This window comes from Barbus barbus (genome assembly GCF_936440315.1).
Source record: "Barbus barbus genome assembly, chromosome: 34".
In the NCBI taxonomy this organism is placed as follows: domain Eukaryota; kingdom Metazoa; phylum Chordata; class Actinopteri; order Cypriniformes; family Cyprinidae; genus Barbus; species Barbus barbus.
In genome coordinates, this window is record NC_136762.1 from 3,143,125 (window position 1) to 3,156,680 (window position 13,556).

The 13,556-nt window shown below is 37.6% G+C and overlaps 1 protein-coding gene across 1 annotated transcript; it reads right to left on the minus strand.

The window, feature by feature from the left end:
* Positions 1-4,605: 4,605 nt before the first annotated feature.
* On the minus strand, positions 4,606-11,161 carry LOC306854225 (uncharacterized protein). The gene is made up of 3 exons (XM_079392061.1): positions 10,971-11,161; positions 7,983-8,066; positions 4,606-6,009 (listed from the first exon to the last, which is right to left on the minus strand). The coding sequence occupies exons 1-3, from the start codon at positions 11,071-11,073 to the stop codon at positions 5,069-5,071; spliced, it is 1,128 nt and encodes a 375-aa protein (XP_079248187.1). The 5' UTR covers positions 11,074-11,161; the 3' UTR covers positions 4,606-5,068.
* Positions 11,162-13,556: the final 2,395 nt, after the last annotated feature.

The window sequence follows — 13,556 nt, forward strand, 5'->3', positions numbered from 1 at the left end:
TATTATATGAACCAATTCAAATAAAAACAAATATTCTTTAATTATGTAGTTGATATGAAAAGGTGAATTTCTCTATTAATTGCACGTCCATTACTGTGGAGATGGTGAGTCAGCGTCGGCATTCAGCAACTTCATGTTTGCAGCCAACACTGAGAAAGCAATAGCTTAGTAATAAATAATAAAAAATGTCTTCTTTTTCCCAGACGCATTCACAATCATTACTTTTGCAGGTGTTTTGCGGCAAGCTTTATGCGCGCACTTGAGCACGGATTCGGCTATAATACGTAAGTATGACTAGCCTATATTAAAGGATGGTTTAGTAGGTTATTTTAACTTAACATTAAAGTGCGACTAGTTGACTAGAAGAATCTTTAGCCGGGAACAGGCCTAAGTGATCAGACTTGTGGTTTTTGCATGGTGGATAGTTAAATGGATAAAAATCCCTTAGAAGGAACCAATCCATTTTTAAAATAAAATGCTATGACATTACGAAAAGTGTGACTGCAAATCACATCATGTTGTATTACTTTGCATGTTATGCATGCATAATGAGTCAAATGTTTTTTTTTTTATATTTTGTTTATTTCATCTTCTTTATTTGTGGGGATGCTTTGGTCTTTCTTGGGGGTGCTGAAGCACCTGATAGCCCCTCCCTAGCGCCGCCCATGCTCACATCTCTTGCAAAATGAAGCACTGCATTCAAAATATCACAAATACATCTCAAAAGCAAACCTTTGCCATAATATTAATTCCTGTTAAGAGTTTTGTGTGTTACATAGAGAATTGTATGTTGTGTTTTATGAAATTCAAAGGCCGACAATTAGTGTATGGTTCTGCAGATATAGTGTGTGCTGCTTCTGGTGTGAATGTCAGGTCTCAGAAATTGTGTGACAAGTAAAGGTTGTGTGTGTAAGCAGCTGAAAAAAACTATAATAGCCGAAACCAAATGGGTCACATATTTATCTGTGAATATCAAGAATCAGATCTGTAATGTACCGGAAGTTAGTTCTTTCATTCCTTGTTAGTGAAATTAAAATTATATATATTATTTAACAGCCACTAAATCTTTTTTGCCTGAGGCTTTAATGTTTCTTAGTAGTCAACAATGAAGAATCATGAATGGACACCAACCTGTTTGTTCCTCAGTATCTTCTTGTTTTATTCTGGATGGTTCTGGATCACTCATGTCGTCAATCTCCTCTTCAACTTCTGTACCTGTCGTAAAATGATGTGAATATTCCTCACCTTTTTAACCCAATTAAAGCACAAACCCCGCCCACCACAGATTCTAAAGATTTCATTGGTCGTGTCAATCACAGTGATCGCCTACACAACACTGAAACAAATCCAGTACAAGCCTGTAACCTTATAGAGTTATTTTGTGTCAAATCAACCAAATTATATATTTATCCATGCCATTTGATATTTTTTGTGTTCATCCTCATTTATGTATTTCTTTCATCAGAAAGAGCTGTAAACTGAATTCATGTCTACAAATTTGTTGTTATTTTTTGACAGGTGGCTGGTTGAAGTGACCGATAAAATCTGCGGTGGTGTACAATTAACTGGATCAGAGAAAAATAAATGCATTTTGACAAAACCAAAACTAATACGTAATATATAATTAGGCTGAACAAAAATGGCAGACAGCCTGAATGAAAATGCTAATTAATGCTGTTAATAGTAATGTACTCTTAACCTGAGGGGTAAAAGATCACACATCAATAGGCGATTATGACAAAGTGATGATCCTGTAGTTTGCCTCAGTCCGCTGACACACAATGAAATGTGTTTAATGTGTCAATTTTCAGAAGATCTCAGATATCATCATAATGAATGAGGAGAAACAGGGAACTGTTGTCTCTTCAGCAGCTCAGTTAAATGTTACGGCTTTGTTTCTGTCAGACTATTGTTTCACTAATTGTCAATAACAGTGTTTTGCTTTTCTTTGCTGTTTTGCTCTTTTCTCGTTGTAATTGTATGCAGAAACAATGCATACTTTTACGATATAAGTGTAGAAATATTTGCCAGGCCAATAAAGTTCCTAACTGCATGTTTTGATGGACTTTACTCATTTTGACAAATTTTTGATAAACATATTAAGTAGAAAACTAATGGTGTACAATGATTTAATAGCAGAAAACAACAGAGATCAGGTATCAGTCTGTGGTATCAGATATTTGATGTGCCAAAGCTTAGTTCAGTTAGGACTACTCTGTTTGAGTAAGATTACTGTAGAGGTCTTGAACGTTATATTTGGCAGCAGGCTTCACTCTGAAGGGTTCAGTTCTGAGCTATCCACAGGCAAACCTCAATGAGGTTTGAACCCCCCTGAAACCTAAGCAACTGCCAGATATTTTAATATGCAGACTTATATATACGAAGTAGAGTAACACCGTACTGTAGCTAATATTGAGATAATTGAAATGCACAATGAATAAAACATGATTTTAGAAAATTGTTAAAAATGGAGTCATCTGTTTTTGTAAATGAACTCTTCAAATATACTATATGAATATCAAGTACATTTTTAATTCATTTAAAAGTACTTCTTTTTCACCTGGGAATACTTGTTGCATCGTGACAGTTCAAGAATGGGAAAAATTAATTTTTTCCCCTGAAGTTTGAACTCCTGTATCTCAATACGTATTAAAAGTATCTCATTAACCCCCTTTTAGGGGGTTAATGATTTTTATTAATGGTTAATGCTTTTTAATAAACTTTTGTTTCAATATCTTCATTTCATTCATCAAGGACATATATGGCTCATTTTAAAGGTGGGGTAAGTGATTTCTGGAAGCCAGTGTTGATATTTGAAATCACCAAAACAAACACGCCCCTACCCCAAAAGCATCTCGCCCCTATTTTGATAGCTCCGCCCCACACATACGTAACCCAGGTAACGATTAGTTCTGTGAAACAAACACTAGTGAAGTCATTATAATCAGTGATGCTGTCTACACTGGATGCTGCGTGGCACGATAAATCTCCGACAGAGAACTGCTGCCGCGTTCTATTTATGACGTGCCGACACAAATTACAAGTGATTTTCAACGGTCGCTTTATCGCGTCCAGTGTAGGCAGACTTTAGCTGACACAGTGTTACTAACCTATAGAGAAGAAACAAAGCAACCTCGGCGTCCGATCGCAGGCCTTCAGCTCCTTGAGTCCTCTCCAGCGCTGGAAAGCTGATCCGATATTTACACGGGTCCTACTTCTTGCCTTATCGTTCCGCAGACGTTTCCCTCTTTTGTTTTTTATCCGCCATCTCTATCTTTCTGTCGCTCGGCTCGGCTGTTCACTGAACGCTCTCTCCTCCACATCATGAGTAGACACGCCCCTTACTGCTGATTGGCTACAAGTTTGTTTTGGTACTCTGCCCCGACTCAGTTTTCTAAAGCGTTTTTGAAAAATGACACACCCCACCTTTAATACATATGATAATTACTTAAAGAGGAATGTCTGAAGAACAAATAATGTTGAATAAAAAAAAATCTTGAACCGTAATCTAGCTTCTGCTAACTGTGGTGGTGTCCTGCTGATGGCGTAGGATGTAGGCCTAGCATAACTATTTATTATACTATTAGAATAACTAATTATGCATAATTACATGCAAGTAACCCTAAAACAACCCCTAATCCTAACCTTAACCATATATGATCCTGGACCACAAAACCAGTCTTAAGTCGCTGGGGTATATTTGTAGCAATAGCCAAAAATACACTGTATGGGTCAAAATTATAGATTTTTCTTTTATGCCAAAAATCATTAGAATATTAAGATCATGTTCCATGAAGATATTTTGTAAATTTCTTACTGTAAATATATCAAATCTTAATTTTTGATTAATAATATGCATTGATGAGAACTTCATTTGAACAACTTTAAAGGCGATTTTCTCAATATTAAAATTTTTTTGCACCCTCAGATTCCAGATTTTCAAATAGTTGTATCTCAGCTAAATATCATCCTATCCTAACAAACCATACATCAATGGAAAGCTTATTTATCAGCTTTCAGATGATGTATGAATCTCAATTTCGAAAAATTTACACTTAAGACTGGTTTTGTGGTCCAGGGTCACATATAGTAAGTACATGCAGTTAATTAACATTACTCAGTACATAAATGTATAATTACACTGTAACAAGGACACCTTAAAATAGTGTAACTGAATATGCTAGTCTCGTGAGAACCAAGTTTTGTTTACAGCAAAGGAAAACTAGTCTCCTTTTGGCTTATATCAAAAGCCTCCATCATTTTTCTTCACAAATTCTCATTTTGAACTCTGTTTTGTTTTGCTCTCTCCTCTGTCTCTTTGTTGAATTTTACATGGACATAATGATTTTATGCAGTGTATATTTAACATTATTTTCACAGGGTTTAGACTATCATCAAATGAGCTGCTGTTTACACACAATAGTTCCCTGTTTTTTCGCCTTATTCATTATAATGTCTGAGATCTTCAGTAAATTGGCACATTAAACACATTTCATTGTGTCAACAGACTGCAACAAACTACAGCATCAACAGAAATAAAAACTATTACTAAACACAACTAAAATACTATAATGGACTAACATCAATAAAAATCACACATAATCAGAGATGTCAGTAAAATGACATTTTAATTGCATCATTATACAGAGCAATTTTTATGGTGTGTATATATAATAATAATACTGCATTTATAATTAAATATCTTTTGTTACATATTTTTCCAGTTTAATTTCGGTGTTTCCTTGTCATTGTCTTTATGAGCAGGCAATCAATCAAAGAGCAAAAACATGCTTAAAAAAGAAAAAATTCTACAGAAAATGTTGTGGTATTTCACAGCAAAAAAGCATTAATCTCATATTCACTGTATATGAATCTCATAATATTTACTTGAAATATTGAATCTGTAGAAAACATTTGTTCAATGCTTTTTAATATGAGACACTAGATTTGCTGACTGAGTGAAACTCTCTCCACACTGAGTACAGAGGTATGGTTTCTCTCCAGTATGAACTCGCTCATGCTTTTTCAGGTGTCCAGACTCGGTGAAACTCCTGTCACAATATGAGCACTAGTAAGGTTTTTCTCCAGTGTGAATTCTTTGATGCAGTTTCAGATCACCAGCTGTAGGAAAGCTCTTCCCACACTCACAACACACATGATCTTTCACTTCATTATGTGTTTTCTGGTGCTGTTTACAAACATCTAGCCTTGAAAAACTCTTTCCACAGTAAGAACACACATGAGGCTTCTCATCTGAATGAACTGTCAGGTGGTTTTTTAGATGTGATGATGAAATAAACTTTTTACCACACTGATCACAGCTAAATAGCTTTTCTCCAGAGTGAATGTGCAGATGATAACTGAGGCCTGATGCATCAGCAAAACTCTTTCCACACTGAGTACAGCAGTGCGGCTTCTCTCCAGTATGAACTCGCTCATGTACGTTCAGGTGTTCAGCTCGACTGAAACTCTTGTCACAATATGAGCACTTGTAAGGTTTTTCTCCAGTATGAATTTTTTGGTGCTGTTTCAGATATCTAACTGTAGTAAAGCTCTTGCCACACTCACAACACACATGATCTCTCACTTCATCATGTATTTTCTGATGCTGTTTGTAATTGGTCAGCCATGAAAAACTCTTTCCACAGTAAGAACACACATGAGGCTTCTCATCTGAATGAACTTTCATGTGTTTTTTTAGACTTGATGAAGAAATAAATTTTTTATCACACTGATCACAGCTAAATGGTTTTTCTCCAGAGTGAATGAGCAGATGATTACTGAGATTTTCTGCTGCAGTAAAACTCTTTCCACACTGAGGGCATATGTATGGTTTCTCTCCCGTGTGGATTCTCATGTGCTTGTTAAAGTTTCCTTTGTTTCTGAAACTCTTTCCACACTGGGAGCAGGTGTGCAGCTGTTGGGGTTTTTTGCTTGAGGTTTTGATTTTACAATGTTCCTCCTCCACTTCATTCAGCTCATGTCTTTGCTGTTTTACTTCTATCCAGTCTAAAATAAAGAAATTATGCTGTTAAAATCAGTTTAAGTGAACTTGATTTAGTTTTTCTTACATTTTTAAACCTTGCCTCTTTTTTTTTTTCAAAACTTTACACACAAATCCAAGAATTGCACACACACAAAATGCAAAGTGCCTCATATCTCTTGCAAAATGAAGCACTGCATTCAAAATATCACAAACTCATCTCAAAAAACAAGCTTTGCCATAATATTAATTCCTGTTAGATTTTTGTGTGTTACATAGAGAATTGTGTATCAGCAAGATACTGATTATCAGCAAGAGCTGATAAAAATGTAAAAACTGTAACTTGAATGCAATGTAAGTCGCTTTGGATAAAAGCGTCTGCTAAATGCATAAATGTGAAGTAAATGTGTTGCAAAAAGTGTCAAAGGCTGAGAATTAGTGTATGGTTCTGCAGATTTGGTGTGTGCTTCTGGGGCTTCATTTATAACTGTTGCGTACGCACAAAACCTGCCCTGAAACGCCACTTTCTACGCAAAAGGTGGGATTTATAAAAAAAACTAACTTGACGAGAAAATTTGCGCATCTGCACACAAACTCTGACCCATACAAACTTTGTTTCCTGGAGAGAGAAAAGTAATGAAGTAAACAAGTTTTAATTTCTTCATATACATTTACATTAACTATATTCCACTCTCATTAATGGAGATGAGCAATGAAATAACATAGTTTTTATGCAGAAGTTATAATATAGTTTAAATAATATGAATTTAGACTTATTTGTAGAGGATGCGCTTGATTACTTTTCTTGTGGTATGTTATTTTTTAATGACAGAGTGCTATATGTGCACAATAATTTATCTTTAAACTAAACTGCACATCTCATGAGAACATATTTTTAGCGAAAACAATGATGCGCACTTCGATATTGTGGCAGACACTGATGGATTTGGTGGATTGTACGGTTTGAATAGGACCAATGATAATAGTTTACTGTACAATCACAGCTGCACAGAGGTGAAGCCATCTCCACAACATTATGAAAAATACTACTGTATTTGAAGGATACAACTTGAAGAAAACTGCAAGATTTGCACGTTTCCTTTTTAAAATAGGCTACTTTGTCAATCATGCGCAGAGTCAGATAATTGTATTTACACTGCAATAAATATAGGCCTATATGTTTCCACTAAAAATAGCTAAAAGATGTTCACCTTATCAGCAAAACTGCATTAATTTTATTTAATTAGAATTTTTTAAAAACATTTAAAATATTATTTGGCCAGTGGAAATGAGTGAGATCAACTATTATTTTGATATATTTATTCTAAAACATAACAAGGATACTGGATGATTTTTTAGCAATAAAAATGAATGTGGATGGCACAAATGGCATTTATAGTCCGTATCTCATATTTCCTTAATGTCTTGCACCTTTGACGGTGTTAAACATGGTGTCACGTGGATGGGAATATGCATAGAAATGATATACAGATGAGGTTATGCATAGTAAAACTAGGTGTTGCAAGCTCCATATATGTGATTTCGGGTTGGAGATGCACGGACGCACAGTCTTCCCCTGACTGGAATTTATAAAGGGATTTTTGCTCAGGTTCTGGTGTACGCATGGTTTTATAAATCTGAAGACTTTTGTGCGTACATAAAATCTAGCTTTTGTGCCTACGTACACTTTTAGGATGAAATCTACAGAGTTTTATAAATGAGGCCCCTGGTGTTTGAATGTTAGGTTTCAGAAATTGTGTGACAAGTAAAGATTTTGTGTAAGCAGCTGAAAAAACACCGCAATAGCAGAAACCAAAAGGTTCACATATTTATCTGTGAATATCAAGAATGAGATCTTTGATGTACCGAAAGTTTGTTCTGTCATTCCTTGTTAATGAAATTAAAAATTATACATATTTCACAGCCACTAAATCTTTTTTGCCTGAGGTTTTAATGTTTCTTAGTAGTCAACAATGAAGAATCAAGAATGGACACCAACCTGTTTGTTCCTCAGTATCTTCTTGTTTTATTCTGGATGGTTCTGGCTCACTCATGTCGTCAATCTCCTCTTCAACTTCTGTACCTGTCATGTAGGATGGTGTGAATATTCCTCATCTTTTTAACCCAATTAAAGCACATAAACAGAGTAAGGAGAGATGACTGAGGACGATGGCGAATTATTTACAGGCCCTGAGCACCACTGACAAGCATCTGATCTTGTAAAATGTGTGGTAAGTACTGCTGCTCCATAGTATAAACAGAGTAAGTGCAATAACAAACCTTGAAAGTGAAAGTGAAAAGCGATCGTGCATTCGAAAGCAGTTTCAATGCCCCGCGTATTAATAGCAGCTCCCTAATGCCCGCATTTTATTTGTAGTGCTGGGCGATACATCGCATGTGATATGCATGCGCATCACAAAGCCGGTTCCTTGATTAGTGGTAAATCTCCATCACCTGTTTTCAAATGGAGCGGCATTTAATACACAGAGCCGTAGTTCACTGACAAGCTAGGCAATATCGCATTCATTATCGAAGGCGATTCATCTGCGATAATGAAAGCGATATTGCGTAGCTTGTCAGTTAGACTGAATCAGTTTCTCTGAGGATATGTGCATTCCTACCAAGACTCATCTAACTTACAACAACGACAAACCATGGTTCACTGCAAAACTCAGCTCCGTCAGGTTAAAGAAGATGCTTACAGAAAAGGGGATAATGTCTTGTATAAACAGGCCAAATACACACTGGAAAAGGAGATCAGAGTGGCAAAGAGGAATTATTCCGACAAGACACCATCCCCCAGCACTCTGGAGAATCAACAACTGGCAGACGATCTGAATGAGTTCTACTGCAGGTTTGAAAAGACACCATTCACACCTCCTGCAACCCCCCTCTCCGCCACACCTACTCTGCAGTTAAGTCAAGACGATGTGTGCCAGGTCTTCAGGAAGAACAAAAGAAGGAAAGCACCAGGCCCAGACGGTGTGTCACCAGCCTGCCTAAAAACCTGTGCTGACCAGCTGGCCCCCATCTTCACACAGATCTTCAATAGATCACTGGAGTTGTGCAAAGTCCCCTCATGCTTCAAACGCTCCATCATCCCCGTCCCAAAGAAACCCCAAATTACTGGACTTAATGACTACAGACCTGTGGCTCTAACATCTGTGGCCATGAAATCATTTGAAAGACTGGTTTTGAGTTATCTGAAGGCCTCCACTGGACCCTTACTGGACCCCCTGCAGTTTGCCTACAGAGCAAACAGGTCTGTGGATGATGCAGTCAACATGGGACTGCATTACATCCTGCAACACCTGGACAGACCAGGGACTTATGTGAGGATCCTGTGTGTAGACTTCAGCTACGCTTTTAACACCATCACCCCGGACACCCTTCAGAATAAACTGACACAGCTCTCCGTCCCCACCTCCGTCTGTCAGTGGATCAGCAGCTTCCTGACAGACAGGCAGCAGCTAGTGAGGCTGGGAAAATTCTCATCCAGCACCCGTACCATCAGCACTGGAGCTCCTCAGGGCTGCGTTCTCTCCCCAATGCTCTTCTCCCACTACACCAACGACTGCACATCTAAAAGACCCCTCTGTCAAGCTCCTGAAGTTTGCAGATGACACCACACTGACTGGCCTCATCCAGGACGGTGACGAGTCTGCTTACAGACAGGAGGTTAAGGAGCTGGCTGTCTGGTGCAGTCTTAACAACCTGGAGCTTAACACGCTCAAAACTGTGGAGATGATCGTGGACTTCAGGAGAAACCCCCCTGCTCTCCCCCCACTCACCATCATGGACAGCACCGTGACTGCAGTGGAGTCATTCAGATTCCTGGGCACCACCATCTCTCAGGACCTGAAGTGGGATATTCACATTGACTCCATTGTCAGGAAGGCCCAGCAGAGGTTGTACTTTCTTCTCCAGCTGAGTAAGTTCAACCTGCCACAGGAGCTGCTGAAACAGTTCTACTCCGCCATCATTGAATCCGTCCTCTGCACTTCAATAACTGTCTGGTTCAGCTCAGCTACCAAATCTGACCTCAGAAGACTACAGAGGGTAGTCCAGACTGCTGAGCGAATCATTGGTACAACCCTCCCCACTCTCCAAGAACTGTACTCATCCAGAGTGAGCAAAAGTGCTGGTAAAATCACTCTGGACCCCTCACATCCAGCACACTCCCTCTTTGAACTGTTACCGTCTGGTCGACGCTACAGAGCTCTGAGCACCAGAACGTCCAGACACAGGAACAGTTTCTTCCCTCAGGCAATCCATCTCATGAACAGTGCAACAGAAAGACAGCAACAGGACAGGACACAGATAATAAAAACAAATATATACAAATTGGCAATGTACAAAATAGCAAAAACACAATATATAATATAGACAATTATGTGTGTACAGGTCTGATATGTGCAAAAATTAGTATGTGTGGTGATTAAATAATGTCTGTAGAGCTCCTGTCACTACAACAAATTCCTTGTATGTGTAAACATACCTGGCCAATAAAGCTCATTCTGATTCTGAATTATATCATGTTTTTATCATTTATTTTTGCTAAAAACTCCAAAACTGTAACGACATGAGGATGATTAAAAACACACATCAATCAATTAATAATTATCACATAAAGTGTTGATCCTGTAGTTTGTCCCAGTCTGTTGACACACAATGAAATGTGTTTAATGTTACACTGGTTTGTTTTTCTTAGTTGTTTTGCACTATTCTCATTGTAATTATATGCAATTACTTTGATAATACAAATGTACAAATATAAAGTTCCTAATGGATAAACATATTTACTAATGTCACAACAGCAGAAAACAATAGAGATCAGGTCTCCGATATTTAATGTGCCAAAGCTTCACTTGTTACTGCTGTACCAGGTCATTATCATATAAATGCATGATTTATTATCCATATACTGATCAATATTTCACAGCTACCAAAAATATTTAAAAATAAAGAATAGAGAATGGACACCAACCTGTGTGTTCCTCAGTATCTTCATGTTTTATTCTAGATGGTTCTGGATCACTCATGTCTTCAATCTCCTCTTTAATAAACTCAATATTTAGAGTATGTGTCATATTTCAGCACTATAATCTTCTCTTCTCTCTTCTGCTCGTCCTCCTCTTCTTCTTCTTCTTCTTCTAGTGTTTTACTGCGAAACAAGGTGCATTACCGCCACCTACTGATCTGTGTGGAGAGTGCATAGATTTGGAAGAAGAAAAGAATCTATTGTTCCTGTGTTTTTCAGGTATTTACATAATATTTCATACGCTCTTGATTGCCTTGACTCACTTCCTGACAGTACTTTTAAAGAGCTTACATTTCACTGCTGGTTATACTCTGTATAATTGTGTATGTGACGAATAAAAATCTTGAATCTAAAGATATATTATCAACTCCCAGCCTTCCTAATTAATTCCTAATTAATGCAGAACACTTAAAAAGGTCTAATTCTCCACATGTGTCACACTTTCCCTATTTTATGAAGGTCATAGTTTAATGCTGTATGACCAATTCTTAATCTTGAAATTATGATATCTCTCTTCCTACTTCCAAATCTCTCATTTCCAACACACTCCTGAATCTGGAAAAGATGACTTCCTTTTGACCCAATATTCCATAACTTTTGCCATTTCTTACTTACTTCAATCGATATCACTCTCTTGAATTCAGCTTTACTTAAAGCTAAATTAATTTGTGGATGATGTAATGCATCTACTTCCTCATTACCATCCACGCTCACATGTGCAGGCACCCAGAGGAATTTACTTATTCTAAACAAACATTGTAAAACTTCAAGTGCTAAGTCTTGCTGAGCTTCAGATTTACAACTCACCCCGGTTAAGCCTAGTCCTAGACTAAAATGCAAGTCTGAGCTGTTTAGAGTGCAAAAAACTTGCACTGATGATCTTAAATGATCTTTTGCACATTTGGAAAACTCGAAAACACTTCTATTAATGTATTGCTGACACCTGCTGGAAATTCCTGGTAACACTCACATAAATGTAGGTTTTTCATGTTTTAATGGGATTTTCCATAGACATAATGATTTTATACTGCACATATTTTACATAATTTTCACTTAATCTATACACAGAATAATGATGAGGAGATCATCAAATAAGATAAACCCCTGTTCTGTAGCACCCAGTTTTTACCTCGTTCATTATGATGATGATTTTCTGTAAACTGGCACATTAAGCACATTTCATTGTGTGTCAACAGACTGAGACAAGCTTCAGCATCATCACAAATAAAATCTATTACTGAACATAACTAAAATACTAAAAATCACATATCAGTGTAATCGAAATTTTATTTGCGTCATTATACAAAGCAAACGTATATGTCGCATACGAATATTGCATTTATACATAGATAAATATTTTAGAAATACTCACTCTGACACAGAACAATGCTTTTTAATATGAGTCACTAGAGCTGTTGACTGAGTGAAATTCTCTCCACACTGAGTACAGAGGTATGGTTTCTCTCCAGTATGAACTCGCTCGTGCCTTTTCAGGTGTCCAGACTCGGTGAAACTCTTGTCACAATAAGAGCACTTGTAAGGTTTTTCTCCAGTATGGATCCTTTGGTGCCGTCTCAGATCACCAGCTGCTGTAAAGCTCTTCCCACACTCACAACACACATGATCTCTCACTTCTTCATGTGTTTTCTGGTGCTGTTTACAGTAAGTCAGCCTTGAAAAACTCTTTCCACAGAAACAACACACGTGAGGTTTCTCATCTGAATGAACTTTCAGATGGTTTTTTAGATTTGATGGTGAAATAAAATCTTTACCACACTGATCACAGCTAAATGGTTTTTCTCCAGAGTGAATGTGCAGATGATAACTGAGACCTGATGCATCAGCAAAACTCCTTCCACACTGAGGGCATGTGTACGGTTTCTCTCCACTGTGGATTCTCATGTGCTTGTTAAAGTTTCCTTTGTGTGAGAAACTCTTTCCACACTTTGAGCAAGTGAGCACCTGTTTAAATTTTTTTCTTGAACTTTTGATTTTACAATGTTCCTCCACCACTTCATCCACATCAAGTCTTTGCTCTTTTACTTCTATCCAGTCTAAAATACACAAATTATGATGTTAAAATTCAGTGAACCTGATTTAACAGCAGAAACCAGACGAGGTCACATAGGCTGCGTTTACACTTTGCATTAACATGCGATCACCGCGATCCAATCAAGCAGATCGAATCATCAATTAGGACACAGCGTGTTTACACTTGGCAACATCAGCTTCTGTATCTGGATAGCCGATCGGATCTGTCTTTCCCATGCAATATTTAAATAAGTCTGCAGAGGATGGCCCTGGTGCAAAGTCAACCTGAAGTGGTGGGTTTTCTTTTGAAAACCATTTTCAGCTGCGGGACATTTTACAAGTCAAAATAAGTGTATGAGTCTCACTAGCACTCCTCAGCCTGGTGTTCTCCATCTCTCTTTTGACCCTTCGGAAGAGAGGAGGCGGGGTTTTGCGATGGCTGGATTGTGTTGACATTACACTGAGATCTGATCACAATGCGTCCTCGACTGCCTCTGGACC

Coding starts and splice junctions, on each gene's coding strand:
- LOC306854225 (XM_079392061.1), bottom strand. CDS start 11,073: ATGACACATACTCTAAATATTGAGTTTATTAAAGAGGAGATTGAAGAC. Junction 8,067..10,970: donor AGATACTGAGGAACACACAG/GTTGGTGTCCAT, acceptor CCTACATGACAG/GTACAGAAGTTGAAGAGGAG. Junction 6,010..7,982: donor AGATACTGAGGAACAAACAG/GTTGGTGTCCAT, acceptor TCTTTATTTTAG/ACTGGATAGAAGTAAAACAG.